Genomic DNA, 18,792 nt, shown 5'->3' with positions numbered 1-18,792 from the left:
TATCCCTTTCATTAAGCAGGGCTGTTCATAGAGCACAAAAGAACCAATCAGAGCTGACTGGCCTAGTGATGCTCCAATTTATAACCCCACATCCCTTCTCTGCTTGGGAAGCATGAGCAATTCTCTTGTCCAACAAAGCAAATGTCAAAGCCATAGCTTGGCCAGTTCATTTCTGTGCATTCCCCAGTCTTAACATCCCTTCTCTCCCAGGGCCTCTAATTATGTGCCTATGTGCTGAGGCCCAGAGAAGTTAAGTAGTTGGTTCAACGTCTCAAAGTAAGCAAGCAAGCAGTTTGAATCACAAGAATTTGCACAAGCTTTGTATACTTCTAGCTCCTGGTTCCCTCTATTCATACTGCTCCCCCCCCTTGTGGCTTGACCTCTTGCCTATGGCACTCACCATCTTTGTCAGGAGTGAGGAAGGTATAGAAAGCCGGTGGGTTCAAGGACTCCACAAATTTGGACTCCTCCATTGACTCAGACAGCAGCTGTAGCTCCTCAGGGATAAGGAGCAGGATGACCGCCTCAGGGAGGATGCTAGAAGGCAGCAAGACTGGCAGGTTTGGGGGGTTGCCTTCTGGCATAGGCCTGGAGCTGTTGGGTAGGCCCATTGTTGGGACTCCTGACACAGATGGTCCCAGAATTTTCCTGGTGCACTGGGGCTCTGGCAACAGGTCATGCTGATGCCATAGCCTTCCAGGGGGCAGCAGAGAGGGCAGGGTGGGGTGAAAGAGAGTAGGGAGGGGCTCTCCAAGGACAGAAATTGTCATGGAACTGCTGGGACTTGTAGGACTTGAGATAGTGCTTAGAAGTATGCTAAGGCTCTGAGGAGGTGGGGACCTGAGTTTGTCAGGTCTGGAGGGTAATGAGATTTTGGGTTTATTGGGGATTGTTGTCTTAGGTTTGGAAAGTGATAAGCTTAGGGGAGTTTGATGAGGTGGGGCACTAGGTTTAAGAGGTGATGGGATTTTAGGGGTCTTGGGTAAGAGGATCCCAGGTCTAGGGTACGGCAGGTTGTTTGGGGTCTTAGGAGCAGGAACACTTGCTCTGGTGTGTGATGGGTATTTGAAAAACTGATGTGTGGAGACTCCAGCCCTGGGCTGTGACAGACTTTTGGGTGACTGTGATGTAAGTACCCCAGGTTGGGGGTGTGATGGGGCATCTAATTTAGGTTGTGATGGAGAACCAGGTTTGGAATGCAGCAGAGTAACATGTTTCATAGAGCCACCTTTGGGCTGGGCTGGGGTGCTAGGATTCAGAGGTGGGACTTGTGTCTTGGAATTCATGGGTAATAGGGTACCAGAATTCTGATGTAATGGCGTGTTGGGCTTCAGAAGCAATAGGCCACCAGAATTTGAGGGCACAAAGGCAGCAGGTGGTATCCTAAAGTTGGCTGAGCCAAGTTGCCAGAATCCTGTTGTGCTGGAATTTGGGGCTTTGGTGTGCGAGGGTGGATGGGGTACTAGGGCTCTGACCCAGTGGCTCCAACTCCTTGGAACTGGGCAGGAGTAGTTGAGGATAAGTAGAACTTTGGTTTCACAAGCCTTGATTTGGGAGAAACCTTGGGAACCAAGGCTGGCTGGGCTGTGCTTGCCCTTAGGCCATGACTGCTGGTGGATGAGGGCATGATGGTGCCTAGTCCATCTGCGGTGAAAGTCTGTTTCCTGACTTCAGTGGCTTCTTTGGGCTGCACCATGACCAGTGATGTCAGAGGTGTGACAAAATCTTATTCAAAGGACAGGTTGAGGACTTTGGAAGCCAGCAGGTGGTGAGTGCTGGCATCGTGAGCTTGGAAGTGTGCCTCCAGCAGTTCTCCAGAGGTGATGTTGGCCCAGAGGCAGCGTATGAAGTGGGCTACATTGGGGGCTGGCTCCCCTGGGCAACCAAAGACATTCTGGCTGCTGTTGGTGGCCACCTCACTGTGGCAGGCCCCGAGAAGCCGACCCCTGGGGCCACGGGTTGCCAGGTAGATGTCTAGTTCCTGCTCTCCTGGTTGCACTTGGCCTGCCACCACCAGCTCCGAACCACCAAAGTAGTTGGGGAAAAAGGCCCAAGGTGAGGCCCCAATCAAGCCACCTAGGTAGTCCAGATGCACATCTACCAGTAGAGGCATGGAGATCTCTTCACAGAGGCCCTCCAGCTGTAGGGCTGTGTTGGTGTCCTCACATATGGGCCAGGCTGCTCCTTGGTTCTCCAGGGACAAGCGACGCAGCAGTGGGAAGTCAGCATCATCCCCAAAGGCCAAGCTGACCTTGGGACACTCTGTTGTCCAGTGCCTGACGGATGTTGGAGAGGATCACACTGGGAGTTGTCACTCCAGCCATGGGCTCCCCATCTGTCAGGAAGATAATGAGAGGGATCCTCCCCACACTGTGGCCCCTCCCAGGCTCCTGGTTTCTATGGTTCAGCACTGAAGTAGCTGCCAGCAGAGCTGCATTGATGTCAGTCCCTAATTGGAGAGCAGACTGTGAGACCATTTTTTCTAGTAACTTCTACCCGCATTGGACACACTGGGTACCTCACCAACCTCCCAGGCAGAGTCATATCTCCTTATCTTTGCTCACACTGTTTCCGCTGCTTATCCTTCCCAAATCCCCACCCCCACACAGGCTCCCTGAGATCTGACAGTGGGGCCCACATGTCCTTGGTTTTTATCACTCCCTGTCTCAGACTGCTCTGACTGTTTCCTGGGGGGATGTCTCATTCTCTAGTCGGATTGGCAGATCCCCAAGGATAGCATCTCCACCTCCATGCTACAGGGGAAAAAGGGCTGAGTTGTCAGGAGGTGGTGGGTGGGGGAGACTTCAGTAATCGTCTGAGAGAGGATTGATCAGAAGCCAAAATCAGGGCAGCAGCTTGCTCAAATACTTAGAAATAAATATCTAGATTATTGATAAAAAAAAACCAAAAGTTTCAGCAAATTCTTTTGAGTATGTGCTTTAAAGAGGAGGAAATTCAGCCCCAAAGAGGAATGTGTCCTAAAATACATGGAGATTTAGCTATGCTCTTTCCACTAGGCAAAGAAACACAGAAGGACAAAGGGACATATTTGTGTAAAATGTAACAGTGATATTTCAGACATTATGAGAGGTGAAGTGGATGGGTGCATGAAGGGAGGGTTTCAAGAATTTCCCATGTAACCACAGCCTGCCAATTTGGGGGGGTAGGTCTAACACAGCCAGCAGCTTCCACGTGCCCCAGGTAGTCCTTGGCACTGGGGACATTCTGGATGGTGGCCTGGATGGAGCCTCTGGCTTTCCAGACACTAACTGTGTCAGAAATGGAGATGATGTTGAAGTAGTCGCTGACCGGCAGGTTACCAAGGATCACACTCATGGCCTTTTTAATCTGTGGGATATAGATGATGTGAAGGAGATGGACCAAGACTTGAGGTCTTGTTCAAGACTGAAAGGCTCTTTCTATACAAGGTACTAAGTGTTGTATGGTTTTAATGTTCTCTGACTCCAGCACTTTAAGTCTAGGATTCTTAGGCCAAAATGCTCTATAGGCTCTAATGGATCAAAGCCTAGAACTGTACTGTCCAATGGTAACTGCTAGCCACATGTAGTTATTTAAATGTAAATGTAAGTTAGTTACAATTAAAGAAAAAGTTAAAATTCTGTTTCTTCATTTGCAGTAGCCACATTTCAAGGGTTGCCAGCAGCTACTGTACTGGACACTGTTTAGAACATTTCTATCATCAAAAAAGTTCTACTGGACAGTGGTGGTCGAGAAGGTTCAAGTTCTATGCTTTCAGAGAGCTAGGATTCATGAGTTCTATGGTTTCTGAGCCCATGATCAAGGATTCAATGATTCGAGGGCCCTAAAGTTTAAGAGCTTTACGACTCCAGGTATTTATAGCTACCTTTCAATGACTTTGCATGCTTTGGTTCTCTGTTCTCTCTAATCTGTTCTTCTACCTCAATTTCTGTTTCTTCCAGGCTGGTCTTCTCACCAGCCTCCAGATAACCTAGATTCTATTTCGTCTCCACAACTTTGTCCTTTACTTATTCATACCTTCATAGTTCCTTCAGTTGCTCTTTCTCTGGGCAGCCCTTCCTTGATTGCCTAGTCTGATCCATGCCCTTCACACCCAGATATTCCCTGTCCCACACTATTTGCTGACTATCTTACGTGGAATATTTTCATTCTCCATACAGACCTTGAGTCCTCTGAGAACAGGGCTTAGATTGCTACTTCCTCTTGGCTCCCTTCTCCATGACAATATTTAGTATAGGGCTACGCTCAGGGAATACAATATGTAGGTTCCAGTATTAGGGTACCATTTATAGGATAATTGCTATGCTCCTGGCAGTGCAACTTTAGATGCATCAGCTTATTTCATCTTCACAGCAACACAATGAAGAAGGTACTAATATTATCCTCATTTTACAAGAGATGACATTAAGGCTCAGAGAGTGGAGTGGCTAGCTCAAGGTCACACAGCTAGTCATTGATAGACCAGGGACTCAAATCTGTATTTTGGAGGTGGTAAATCCAGTGATTTTAAGCATAATATACACCTTCAACCTTTTATAGAGGTGTGGATTCTAGAAACCACAGGAAGGACATTTGTGGCTTGCCTTTCTCTACATCTTAAACTGATAGAAGATACCTTGAATGCTTTTAAGGGAATCAGAATATTTCCTGCCATAAGATGAACTCAGGGGATAAGTCACACATTCTGGGATCAGGAGCTGAGCACCGGGGACTTCCCTGGTGGTCCAGTGGCTAAGACTTCACACTCCCAATGTAGGGGGCCCTGGTTCAATCCCTGGTCAGGGAACTAGATCCCACATGCCACAACTAAGAGTTCTCATGTGGCAACGAAGATCCTGCATGCTGCAACTAAAAAAAGAAAGAAAGAAAAAAAGATCCCACATGCTGCAAATGAAAAGATCCCACATGCCACAAAGAAGATTCCACAAGCTGCAACTAAGACCTGGAGCAGCCAAATAAATAAATAAATATTTAAAAAGAAAAAAGGAGCTGAGCACCATATTCCTGCTTCCATTGAGAGGGCTGACACATAAAGGATGGCTTCCCTGAGAATCTCCTGTTATCCAGGGACAGATTACGTTTTTAAAAGTATGTTGTTTAATCTCCTATTACTTTGAGATTTTCCAGCTATCTTTCTGTTGCTGATTTGTAGTTTTATTCCATTTAGTCTGAGAACATACTTTGTATGATTTATATTATTTTAAATTTGTTAAGGTGTGTTTTATGGCCCACAATGTAGTCTGTCTTGGCAAATGTTCCACATGAGCTTGGGGCAAATGTGTATTGTGCTGTTGTTGGATGAAGCGTTGTGTAGATGTCAGTTAGATTCAATTAAATGATGGTGTTGTTCAGTTCAACAATGTCCTTATGGATTTTCTGCCTGCTGGATATGTCCATTTCTGATATAGGGAAGTTGAAGTCTCCAACTATAGTAGTGGATTTGTCCATTTATCCTTGCAGTTCTATCAACTTTTGCCTCATGTATTTTGACACTCTAATGTTAGGTGCATACACATTAAGGATTATTATGTCTTCTTGGAGAATCGACCCTTTTACCATAATATAATGCACCTTTTAATCCCTGACAATTTACTTGCCCTGAAGTGTACTTGGTCTGAAATTAATATAGCTGTTCCAGCTTTCTTTTGATTAGTGTTAGCATGGTATATGTTCTTTGCATCCCATTACTTTTATCTATCTGTGTCTTTATATTTAAAATGGGCTTCTTGTAGAAAACATAGTTGGTTTTTGTTTTTGTTTTGTTTTGACACTGACAGCTTCCGTCTTTTTATTTTTAATTTTTAAAATTTTGTTATGGTAAGAACACTTAACATGAGATCTAGTCTTTTAAATTTTGAAGCAATTTTTAAGTCGGCCGTACTGTTTTTTTTTTTAACATCTTTATTGGAGTATAATTGCTTTACAATGGTGTGTCAGTTTCTGCTCTATAACAAAGTGAACCAGCTATACATAAACATTATATGGAAGCTTCTGTCTTTTAATTGGTGTATTTAGACAAGTCATCATTAAGGTGATTACTGATATAAGTAGATTAATATTTGCTATATTTTAAACTGTTTTCTCTTTGTTTCCCTTTTTTTTCTTTGTCTCCTACTCTTTTCCTGCCTTCTCTGGTTTCAGTCGAGTGTTTTATATGACCCCATTGTCTCTCGTCTCTTAGCATATCCATTATGTTAAGAAAATTTCTTAGTGGTTGCCCTGGAGTTTGCAACATGCCTTTACAACTAATTACAGTCCACATTCAAATAACACTATACAGCTTCATGAATAGTTCAAATACCTTGTGACAGAGTAGTCCAATTCCTCTATCTTGTCCTTTATAACATTGCTGTCATTAATTTCACTTATCAGTAAACTATATTCACTGAATACATTGTTGCTATTATTATTTTGAACAAATCGTTATGTTAGATCAATTAGTTAAAAAATAAAATATATTATTTTACTTTTATTTATTCCTTCTCTAACAATCTTCCTTTCTTTATGTAGATCCAAGTATCTGAGCTATCCCGTTTTCATTCTCTATGGAGAACTTCTTTTAACATTTAGCTGTGCAAGACAGGTCTACTGGTGACAATTCTCTCAATATTTGTTTGGCTGATAAAGTCTTTATTCTTCACTTTGGAAGGACAATTTTGCTGCATACAGAATTCAAAGTGAGTGGTTTTTTCCTTCAACACTTTGAATGTTTCACTACACTCTCCTTTTCCTTGCATGGTTTCTCAAGAGAAATTCAATGTAATTCTTATTCTTGTTCCTCTATAAGTAAGATATTATTTTCTGTGGGCTTTTACAGGATTTTCTCTTTGTCTTTAATTTTCTGCAGGTCGAATAGGATATGCGTGCATGCACATTTCTTGGTATTTATCCTGCTTAGTGTTCTCTGAGCTTCCTGGACCTGTGGTTTGATGGATGTAATTTATTTTGGAAAATTTGTATCTGTTATTCCTCCAAATATTTCTTCTGTTACTTTCTTTCTTTTCCTTATGGTATTCCCATTACACATGTTACACTTTTGTACATGTACACAGTTCTTGGATATTTTGTCTTTGTTTTTTTTTAACATCTTCATTGGAGTATAATTGTTTTACAATGATGTGTTAGTTTCTGCTCTACAACAAAGTGAATCAGCTATACATATATCCCCATATCTCCTCCCTCTTGCGTCTCCCTTCCACCCTCCCTATCCCACTCCTCTAGGTGGTCACAAAGCACTGAGCTGATCTCCCTGTGCTATGCGGCTGCTTCCCACTAGCTATATATTTTACATTTGGTAGTATATATAAGTCCATGCCACTCTCTCACTTCATCCCAGCTTACCCTTCCCCCTCCCCGTGTCCTCAAGTCTATTCTCTACATCTGTGTCTTTATTCCTGTCCTGCCCCTAGGTTCTTCAGAACCATTTTTTTTTTTTTAGATTCCATATATATATATTTTTCATTCTTTTTTCTCTTTGCTTTTCAGTTTGGGAAGTTTCTATTGTCATATCTTCAAGTTCATTGATTCTTTCTTTGGCCATGTTCAGTTTCCTAATGAGCCCACCAAAGGCATTTTTCATTCCTGTTACAGTGTTTTATATTTCTAGTATTCTTTTTAATTTTCTTAGGATATCCATCTCTGCTTAAATTTGCCATCTGTTGTTGTATGTTGCCCACTCTTCCCATTAGAACCATTAGCATATTAGTCATACTTATTTTAAATTCCTGGTCTGATAATTTCTAAGCTCTGCCATATCAGTTTGGTTCTGATGCTTGATTCATTTCTTCAGATTGTGTTTTTCCTTTTAGCACTCTTTGTATATTTTTGTTGAAAACCGGACATGAGGTATGAGGTAAAAGGAAATGAAGTAAATAGACCTTTAGTGTGAGGTTTTATGTTTATCTTGTTAGGAGTTAGGTTGTGTTTGTTGGTTGCTGCAGTTGTGGGTGTCAGAGGCTAAAATTGTTTCTAGAGTCCTTGTTTTTGTTTCCTATGTTGTCTTGGATTTCCCTAGAGACTCTTTCATAAATAGAGTACAGGCTTCCAGTTCTTTCAACTGTAACCTCCTGCTTTTACACAGGAACCCAGCTGATATGGTGGTCATGCATGGGGGGAGGAGAAACATTCTATAGTTCTAGGATTAGGTCTCAGTCTTTTAGGGCACCTAGCCCCTGGAATATGCTCATCACAAGTTCTTTCAGCTTTTATCCTGCCTTAGATGAAATGGGAAGACTAAAAAGGTTTGGAGTTGGGTATATCCCTTCCCATACATTAAAGGCTAGAGGAGACAGTTTTAAATACTTCCCTTCTCCCAGTTTGGTTATATTCTCATAAAACACAAGTCAGTTAGCCTTAGGTCGGATGGGCTCTGTGGTTCAAAATGTCAAGGTAAAAAGGTTACACTGTCCCAAGACACTAGAACTGTATATTTCTAGAACCCTAGAGTACAATGGTTTGAAACGCTGCTTCCAGAACTTCATGGATTCAGCCTCTGAAGTCAAAATCTCTTTGGCCTATGGCTCCAGGATTCTGTTTCAAGGGTGCTATGGTAGGTGAGGTACAAGACTGAAGCCTAGATGGACCCAGGACTCTATGGCTTCTAAGCCCTATAAGGCCAGTGCATTGTATTCTTCTGGCTATATAGTCAAACAAAACAAAACAAAACAAAGCTGTGGCCCCTTGACAGTTCTGAATCTAAAATGACTACAGTTTTAATGTTTTGACTCATGCTTTATGATGCCAGAGTACTCTAGCCCAAAGTCTCTATGACTCTGGGCCTTTATGAGACCTGGAGGTTTGTGGTTGAGGCTCTTGATGGATTCAGGCCCCACAGTCCTATGTTTCAGTGTTCCTATGATTCTGTGGCTCCATGTCTACGTGGCTCCTGATATGTAAGGTACCAAGACTCTAAGGTAAGCCTAGGCCTATAAGGTCCAAAGGTGATGGGATGGCAGGGTGTCTTGTCTCAGGGAACCACTGTACCAGCACTCTCTGCTTTCTGAGCTTTCTAAATCAAGAGCAATGAACGATCCCCAGGGTCCTTGTTACCTGCTTCATTTTGGTACCAAACATGGAGCCGCTCGCGTCAATAACAAACACCACGTTTTTCTTAACAGGTGGAAGGCTTCTGGGTGCAAAGTAATGAACAAAATAGCCATCGCAAATCTGGAGAAAAAGAAGTGGAATCAACAAAAACTGTGAAAGCCAGTCTAAATCAAGTCCCCTCTTATTTTGCTGCATAAAACCCTGCTCTTTTCCTTCCTAGGCCTTATCACTGTTGCTATTAAATAGGCATTTGTGGGATTGTTTGCTCAATGTCCATCTCCTCCACCAGAAGTGTATCTCTGCTGGTCAGGCTGCCAGCCCAGGGCCTGCCCCTGAGCTGTGGAGAAAATGAGACTGGCTTGTGGCCCAAGGCTCCAGGGATCAGGATCTCTGTAATATGTGAGTTCCTGTCTGTGAGAGCTGGGCTTGCATAGTCTTGAGGGCCCCTAGGGACGTTTTGCCTGGGCTCCAGGAACTGAGAGTGTTGTTTTAACCTCCCTCTATAGAGTGAGCCTGGGGCCCGGCTCCATTGCTGCCAGGGGCTGGGAGTTTGCAGGGCCTCCCTCTCCTCCTTAAACCTCCTTTCTGCTGTTGCTGGGCAGAGCAGGGAGGGGAGGAGGGAGCAGAGGCTGAGTGAGCTATTTGTTCAGAGGGGATTGGTTAGACCAGGTGCAGATGCCTTGGGCTATCGGGGATATGATTGGCTGCTGACCCCCTTCCCCCACTCCATCTCTCCTTCTGCAGAGCCTGGGGCCTGGGACAGTTGAGGGAAGGGGAGGGGGAAGCTGGAAGGGCCCCCAGGACCAGTGGCAGCTCAGCCTAAGGAAGTATAGGCTTGCTGAGGGTCTGAGCTGCCCAGGAGCCTGAAGCAAGCTCTGTCCTGGGATAACCAGCTTATTCTCCTCTCAGCCCTTCAGGCATTCTCCGGTCACAAAGCTGGACACACTATCTCCTCCCATCTTGGAGGGCGGGAGGGGGGTGGTGGAGAGCAGGAAGGAGATGGGAGGACATCTTGCTCTTCCCCTCCACCCCAGCCTTTGGATTAATTCACAAGCACAAGCGTAGGCTTTGTCTGCACTTTTTCCTGGCACTCTACAGCAGTTCCCCAAGCCCTGGGTCAACCATCCTGCAACTGCCCAAGCCACAGGCAGAGTCCAGCTGCCCTTCTGTGTTCTTCCCATACCTGGGTAGGTGAGAGCTTCTGGGAAAATCACATTCCTACCTCTCCATGGTCCCAGGCTCACCAGTGACCCCACACCTCACATCCTATTATGTAAACCAGAGGCATGACCCAGGTCACCAACCTCTCACACTCCCTTCAACTGTCATGCCACCCCATTCTCAGGAAATGCCTCCCCTCCCTCTTCATGAAAAAATTAAGGGCACCAGGCCATGTCCCTTGGACTGCCCACCCCACCCTTGCGCAGGGTCCACACACCTATATGCCTCCTCCCTCTACTGAAAGACAAAACAATCCTTCCCTGACCCCATGCATGCCCAGCCTCCAGTACCTCCTCCACCAGCCAGACTCCTACTCTCCAACCCAGCCCATGCACCCGACTGGGTCTTCTTTAGAGTTTAAAAATGTTGGTGTCTTTTCCATCCACTAAGACAACCTCCATTCATCCCAATCCCACCCAAACTTCAAATCAGCTCCTTTCTTCCCGGTAGCATGCCAAGGTAATGAACTCGGCAGCTGCAATGGTCTTCTCACCTCCGGTTTACTCCTCTGCCCACTGCAGCCTGGCTCCCACCCCCACCGCTGATCCATCTCTCACCAAAGGTAGCAACGACCAGTTGGTTGGAAAACTCAGTGGGTGTATTTCAGTTCTCACCAGACTGCACCTCCCTGATATATTTCACAATTGACAATCACTTCTGCTCCTCAGAAGAATCTTTTCCCCTGGGATCCAGAGAGGATGAACACTCCTTATTCTCCTACCAGCTCTCAGGTCCATCGGATTCAGTCTCTTTCTTCAGCTCCATTTCCCCACTGTCCCTTAAACAGTGTTGCCTAATATTTGTCTGTCATGGCGTGCAAAGAGAATGATTACGTTTGTGTAGCACAATGGAGGGAAGTGGTGGGGATTTACAGCCCTGAATAGGCTGATGGCAGCTCCGTGGGGCCAGATACCCCAAGGGCTGTGGAGATCAATAGCTCCTAGACTGGGAAGCTCTACCTTAGCAACTGCCATCCTGGGTCTGCTCTTCTGGCTCTATACATTTGGCCTGGGTCACCTCCCTAGCTCTCTTGGATTCAACCCCTGAATCTCCACTGCTGACCCCACAACTCTTTCCCCAGTCCGATGCTCTTCACTCTTCCCCCTCCACAGCTTCATACACACTCACCATTGGACCTGTTCCCTTGGATGGCTGAAGCCTCCAATGTATGCTGCCCAAACAACAAATTCATTACCTTCCTCCCATCTCAGCCTTGCGTGTCTTTGTCATTTAGAGGCACCATCATCCACATGGTCACTCCAGATACAAACCTGAGTGTCACCCCTGAATCCTCCTGTGTCCCTCACTCCTCACATCCAACCAGCCACAAATTCATGCTGGTTTGATCTGCTGGATATGTCTCAGGCCCAACCCGCCTCGCCATCCCAAACTAATGAAGTCCAAATTTAGGGCTCCTTTCCCTCTGGTTTCCCTGCTTCTCCTGGGGCCCCTCCCGTCCATGCATCGTTGCAGCAGCTGCAAGGTCTGGTCTTTCTAAACACAAACCTCATAGCGTCATTCCCTCTCAGGGCTCCCTGGGCATGTTCAACATAAATTTTATGTTCCTTATCAAGCCCCTGCAGCACTCATGGCCTTCAGTCTCACCTCTTAGCATTTCTTGGGCCTCAAATCAAAACTCCAGGAACTCCAATCCACTTGTAGTTCCCTACACACCCCTGGATATTTCCAGCCTCTATTCTTTGTATCATGCAGCCCTCAGTTTACTAGACTGCCTTTGCCTTCTGAGAGCCCCCCTTCCCAACTTGGCACACTTCTTTGAATTCTTTAAGACCCAGGTAAGGCTCCCTGACCTCCTCACCCCTCATGATGGCTTCCATCATACTTATGTTGTCATTGATAAAGCACTTCTCATCTTGTGTCATTCTCGTGTCTCTCTGTTTCACCTGGAGACAGTGAATAAGATCTGTGTGTGATTCACTTCAGGGTTCCTGACATCAGCCAGCAGTGGGCATAACGGATTAGGTGCCCATGGAGTAAATGTGTTGGGCTTTGAAAGGCGGGCATACTCAAGTAAAATGGGAGGTGAATTGAGGGGTTCTTGGTTGGGGGATGCAGGAATCATAGCACACAGTGGATGGGAGTATCAGTCGTACTATTTAATGCCTAGTTCCGTCTGTTCTATCTGTATCTTTACTCCAGGCAATGATGGGAGAGGTAAAGAATGAACAAGCAGACAAATGTCTCAGTTCACACGTGCACGCGCGCGTGTGCACTCACACACACACACACACACACACACACACACACACCCCAGAACACCGGGTTAAGGCCCTGCTGCCACCTACTGGCATGATACCCTCAGCTCCTATTCTGAGAGGGTGAATTGCTTCTATTCCCCTTACACAACAGGCCTCTGTTATACCTCTGTGCCTCTGCATATGCGATTCCCCTCTCTCTGCATGCCCTCCCCTTCATCCTATCGGCCCAGGTGGAGGTAAAGTCTATTCAGTTTTCCTATGCTAACTTAAAGGCCAACTCGTTCAGGAAGGCTCTCGTGAAACCCTCCTCAGTGGTATCCATACGTAACCCATTACATATTTACACACAGCCCTTAGAACCTTTTATGACTGCTCTGGCTCTATGTATCGAGTTACCTCAGGATGGGACATTTCCAAAGGGAGATTAGGGACTGTGTCCAACTCATTCCTGACTTCCCAGAGTCACTGAGGGCAGGACTGGGCTAGAGATGTTTCCAGCTTGATGGAGGTGAGTCCACATATGAATGAATGAATGAATAAGTAAGTGCATGAGGAGAGGTGTAACCAAAGCACTATACTAGCCCAGAGCAGAGAGAGGAATTGTAAGTGGGGTGGGGTCATCATGGAGGTGGCACTGAAGCAAGGTTTTCAGGGATGAGGAGGACACTCACCAGTGGAAAAAGGAGGGAGAAGACATTCCCAGGGCGGCAGACAGTATGAGCACATACTCAGGCACAGATGACTGGCAGGTTCAGGTGCTTTGGGACATTGGTGTGTGGTGTGGCGTGGTGTGGGGCAGCTGGAGGATGGTTTGTGTGCTGGAGGCAGTGAGAGGTGTGGTGGGAGAAGCAGGCTGGGACCAGACCTCTCAGGCTGCCATGCAATTGTTGTTGTGAAGCCAAGGGTCCCGGATCAGCCTCTACCCCTCTGGTAGAGCGTGGGACCTCTGCACATTCTTCGTGAGTGTGTGAGCTCAGAATTTAAGGGCTCCCTGTTTAGGCAAATGGCTCAAGTGAGGCAAAAAGAATTTTTAAAACTTAGAGACATCCAGAAAGCCCAAGAGAACATGAGAGTATCAGAGCTGCAGAAAGTGTGAGAGACTAATCGCTGGCCAATGGTTGCCTTTCCGAAAGGTCTGGTTAAGAGTGGGCTATGACTTGCTTCAGTTAGGAATGTATTCACCTGGATCTTGATTCAGTTTATACAGTTCCGGGTGTCCAACCCTTTGGGGGACACATGTGCCTCACCAGGTGTGAAGTCATGTGTCGCTACACACCGTCCTATCCGTGTTCACTAGTCCTCACTGATCCCTAGGGAGAAACAAACGTGCACCTTGTGGAGGCCAGCGCCTTGTTTCCCAGGTCTGTCTGACTCCAGAGCCCACGCTCTTTCCATTCTCCTGGCCCTCTCACCTGCACGTCTCCAACGATGTCCTCCATGACTACATCATACTGGACCACGAAGTCGGCCCTGATGCCTGAACTGGAGAAGGCAGACTGGTCTTGCAGTGTCGCGCAGAAGGTAATTCGGACACTGGTCTCTCCTCTCTCAATCCTGGTGGATGGGGGCGAGTCAGCCTCACCTGCATGGGTGGGGAGGGGTTAGGTGGGATGGAGAGCTCACCAGGCAGAAAGTCAGGTAAAGGGACATCAAAAGAGGCAATATCTGGGGAGGGTGAGAAGTAAGCCCTGCACCACCTGCTGTTCCTTTTGCCTGCAACGCCCCTCCACCTGCCCAAATGCTACATTCCTCTCCCAATCCTACAACCAGCTCCCCCTACTCTGCCTCTTCCACGGGCCCAGCCTGACAGACCCAGCCCCCACTCAGCTCCCAGGCTCTGGCAGCCTGGCCCTCACTCACAACTTCATCCTGGCTCATTTGCCATCCATCCAGGGAGCCCAGTCTCTGGAGGAGTGTCATGTCCCCAGGAGCCTGGATCTCCTCCCGGAGAGACCGTGTCGTGTGTGTTGTGGAGAGAGACAGATACACAGTCAGGGCCTCGGTCTCCTCCCATGCCCCTTACTGCTGTGGGAAACTGCAGCCCAGCAACGTTCTCTTCTAGATAGAATTTCATGTGTTTTCTTCCCCCTCTGGCTTCTTGACTCTCAGAATCACGTGTGTGAATAAGACTTTTAGCGCCTCATGAAATCACAGATGAACTTCTGGTCCCGGATGTTTGCTGAGCTGGCCACAAGATCAACTCCTCTGGAATTTCAGCCCAAGACAAATGTCCATTTAGACATGCCTCTGTGCCTCCTTTTTTCCAGAAAATGGAAACTAGGGAATTCTGCTCCCCACCCCCCTTTCCTGCTACAGCTGTCAGGAAGCTTAGGGGCAAACTGAGCCCCCATACTCTCTGAGGCGTCTGCTTACATACATTCCCTTGGCTTCCTTCCTTTCAGAGGTCTTTGTTCTGTTTTATCCCCACAGGATTGGCTCTCCCCTCCGTTTTAACCTTTAAGGAGAAGGGGGGAGGGAGCTGCCATTTATAGCTTAGGGTTTAAGCGTGCAAGCTCCAAGGACTCAGATGCTGCCTGTGGGCCCCTGGACAAGTTATTCACACTCTCTAAGCCTCAGGCTCCTCATCTGTAGCACGGGAAGGATAATAGCTCCTCTTTCATAGACAGTGTTTGTGCGAATTCAGTGAGATCATTTATGTAAAGCATTTGGAACCATACTTGGATCTTAGTAAGTGCTCGATAATGCTAATGATTACAATTATCATCAGGTCTTCATTACTCTGTACCAGTGATTTGCAGAGAGGAATTTTCTCAAATTCTCACAGTGGTCCTGGGCCATCGATTGCACGTCCCCATCGTACAGACGGGAAAAGTGAAGCAGAGCCAGTGAGTGATTTGCCTGCTGCCCCACCTTTGGAGAAGGTCAAAGCTGGGATTTGAACCCAGGTCTGTGTCTGTCTCTCTCTTGTCTGTATTCCATACTGTCTCTCTGGGTCAGCAGGATCCAAGTAGGTAGGACATCCGAAGCTAAACAGTTTAGCGAGAGTGGCCACATGACATGGGTGATTTCTCTGTGCCTGTCCACTTGTCCCTCAGCGGAGGCGTCTAGGCCGGACCAGTGGTTCTCCAATCTGACTGGACATCAAGTTCACTTGCAAATGGGTTAAAAAGATAGGTTCCTGGGCCCCTCCCCAACCTACTGAAGCAGACTCCAGGAGGGTGGGGTCCAGGAATCTGTATTCTGACAGCTCACATAGCGATTCTGCTGGCCGTAGCCAGTGTGGCCTTCAAACACCTTGAGATGGAAAAACAAACACCTTGAGATGAAGTTTGAAGCAAGCCTGGCAGCCAGGACATCTCTCTGGCATACAGGGCCTGAGATGATGTCCTCTGGGGCAGCCTGCACTTCACACTGTCCTCCCATTGCCCTTCCATTCTCAGTGGTGATTCCAGAGGAAAGCAAGTGTGGGCTCTGAATCCCTTAGTAGAATAAATAGGAGAAGGTTACTGATCAACTCATTCAGTCATTCACTCATTCATATTTACTGATTCATTCATGCATTTGCTCACATTACATTCACCCACTCTTTCCTTACTCACACATTCACTCATTCCCCTTTTCTTTCCCATTTACTCTCTTCATCAGTCAGAATGCCATCAAAAAGCAGATGGCTCGCTGAATCGGTAAACTGAAGATAAATTAGCGAAGATATAAGTCTCCTCGGGCACAAAGTACTCTGGGTGCTCCCCATCTACTATCTAATGTGACGCTCATGAAGACCAGGCTGGGTGAGCTAATGCTGTTCGCATGTTACAGGCAGCAGACATGAAGCCAGAGAGGGCCAGAGACATGCCCCAGGCCACACGGGGACCCTGTGAGGGAGCTGGGGCAGTTTAACCCTCTTCGCCTGTCTCTCAGTCAGGACTCCTTCCACCAGAACACACTGACTGCTGACTCATATTCCGTAATTAGAATGCGTGTACACAATGCCTATATTTGTACATGAAAATGTGTGCCTGTAACTGTACATTTGTGCAGATGTTCCTCACACAACATCTGTGATTAATAACATGCCTATATGCAGAAGAAGGGTGAATCACTTGCTCATCTGGGCTCCCACAAACCCAAGTGGTTCCTTTTGGTGCTGTCACTGTTTCCCTCACTGTTCTTGAGAACAGGCCACCCCAGTACCCAGCACGGGCCATGAACACTGTAGTCACTAGCAGAGGTTTGTGGAATGAGCAAGTAAATGTTTGAGTGAGTTGAGTGAGCGTCTGTGACAGATTGGGATGCTGTGTGGGGCCTGTGACAAGCCCTAAGCAGAGAATCTAAGCACAAGTCTCTAGAGTTTTGGAGCATAAGCCATGCTCTTTGTCAAATAATTACCCTCCTTTTGAGAAACAGCTCCTGGCACCTGATGATTGAGTTAACAAAGTTAAATCACTGGCCCTGGTAGAGTTTGAACACCTAACCATGGGACCCCAAGTGACCATTTAAACTGAGCTGCCCATCCTAGGCTTGGTGCCATCTGATCTGCCAAGCCATAAATTTGGACAGGCAATAACAACACTCCATCACCAAAGAGCAGCGGTATAAACAAAGTCAGTCTGGAGCAGGTCCTGAAAGCAAAAGCGAGTTATAGGAGGCACAAACTCCCATAGTCCCTACTCATGCCACACTGCTTGCTCTCCCTCAGCTCACTTCTAGGCCCTTGTGGTGAGTTTCCAATAACCAGCTCACTGAAGAAGAAAAAACCCAGGAGCATGGTTTGCAGATGATGCTGTATGATAAGTAGGAACTAACTGGAAGTTAACAGCCCCACTTAGATGTGACCCTGATGGGAAGTAAGGAAGGGAAATTCTCCTAGGAGGCAAAACTCGGAGCTGTGCATCTGGTTGATCTCTTAATTCAGAAAGTGACCTGGCCAGGGCACTGATAAATGCCAATTAACAGTCTTGTCAGATTGTCAGACACTGGGAAAGAACAAGATTGGAGAACTGAGCCATAACAACAAGGCAGCAAAATACTTAGAGAGCGCTTATTACATGTAAGGCACAGTCTAATTGCTTTGCCTACGTATATATGAGGAGTAAGTGAACAGATCTCTCGGAATGGGCTGAGTGTGAGAATATTTGTGTCTCATGTGAATGCTTACAAATGGGAGCATGATGACCCAGCCTGTGGAAATCTGTCAACCTCTTTCTCTAGACATTCCAGTGCTTGTTAGATGAGCCAGTGAACAAAATTGCCATTGTAAAAGGGATGGATGTTATGCAGAGATTTGACATGGATTTACCATCACATGGGTTGACTTGGCTACCAACACTGTTGAGTGCCCAATTTCTCAACAGCAGAAACCCCAATATGTCACCATTTCCTGGGGAGACCAACAAATCCTTGGATGACAGAGGGATTACATTGGACCTCTTCCATCAGGGAGTGGGCATCAATTTATCCTTATGGAAATAATCAAATATTCTGGAATGGATTTGCCTTCCCTGGTGCTTTTACCAGTACCACCATCCTTGGATTTTCTAATTACTTTATACACTTTGTACATCATTGAGATATCCCATACAATATTTTTTTTCTGGTCAAGGAACACATTTCACAGTGAAAGAGGTAAGACAAATGGTCTAACGACGATGGGCAATCACCCATAAGCAACCGCCTTTGCAGAAGGGTGGGATGGCCTATGGAAGATTTAGTTCTGGTGACAGTTAGGAAACAACACTTTGTGAGCTCGGGGGGCCATCCTGCAGAATTCAGTGTATTCTGTGAATCAACGACCAATATATGATGATCTTTCTCCCATAAACAGAATACACAGGTCTAGAAACCAAAGGGTGGAAATGGGAATGGCACCTCTCATCACTTTACTTAGTGAAACAATTGCAAAACTTTGATTCACAGGAAGTTGAGACTTCCACCTGGCCATTTGGAGTTCCTCATGACATTGAACCAACAGGCAAAAAAAAGGGTGTTTACTATGTGGCTGGGATGAGTGGTCCCAACTATCAAGGGGAAATAGGGACTCTCTCTGCTACACAATGGGGTAAGGAAGAGCATGTCTGGAACTCAGGAGATTCATTGCATGACCCTAGCACTGCTATGTCTGGTGGCAAAAGGTCAACGCATATTACAGCCAGCCAATACAGGTAGGACCTCCAAGAGCTCAGATTCCACACAGTCATTGTGGAGGCAACCTCTAAGGTCTCAGGAGCATAACGCACAACTTGCAGTTCAGGATTGCTGGACCCACTGGAGCAGGGCTTAATCTACCTTCTATATATGAGTATATGAGTCCCAGGAAATCCCCTTAGTACCTTCATCCACATCATACACA

General features: G+C 46.4%; 1 protein-coding gene across 1 annotated transcript in view; it reads right to left on the bottom strand.

Annotated features, from left to right (window-relative positions):
• The window catches only part of ITIH6 (inter-alpha-trypsin inhibitor heavy chain family member 6), a 32,487-nt gene extending 16,618 nt beyond the window's left edge, over nt 1-15,869 (bottom strand). Inside the window, 9 exon segments of the mRNA XM_073798892.1 lie at nt 401-1,387; nt 1,390-1,452; nt 1,455-1,501; nt 1,503-2,254; nt 2,256-2,449; nt 3,177-3,348; nt 9,049-9,165; nt 13,898-14,080; nt 15,699-15,869. Of these exon segments, the coding sequence (XP_073654993.1) occupies nt 401-1,387; nt 1,390-1,452; nt 1,455-1,501; nt 1,503-2,254; nt 2,256-2,449; nt 3,177-3,348; nt 9,049-9,165; nt 13,898-14,080; nt 15,699-15,869 (2,686 nt within the window).
• Nucleotides 15,870-18,792: the final 2,923 nt, after the last annotated feature.

The sequence above is a fragment of the Tursiops truncatus genome, chromosome X, assembly GCF_011762595.2.
Source record: "Tursiops truncatus isolate mTurTru1 chromosome X, mTurTru1.mat.Y, whole genome shotgun sequence".
In the NCBI taxonomy this organism is placed as follows: domain Eukaryota; kingdom Metazoa; phylum Chordata; class Mammalia; order Artiodactyla; family Delphinidae; genus Tursiops; species Tursiops truncatus.
This window is presented reverse-complemented; position numbering and strand designations above follow the sequence as displayed.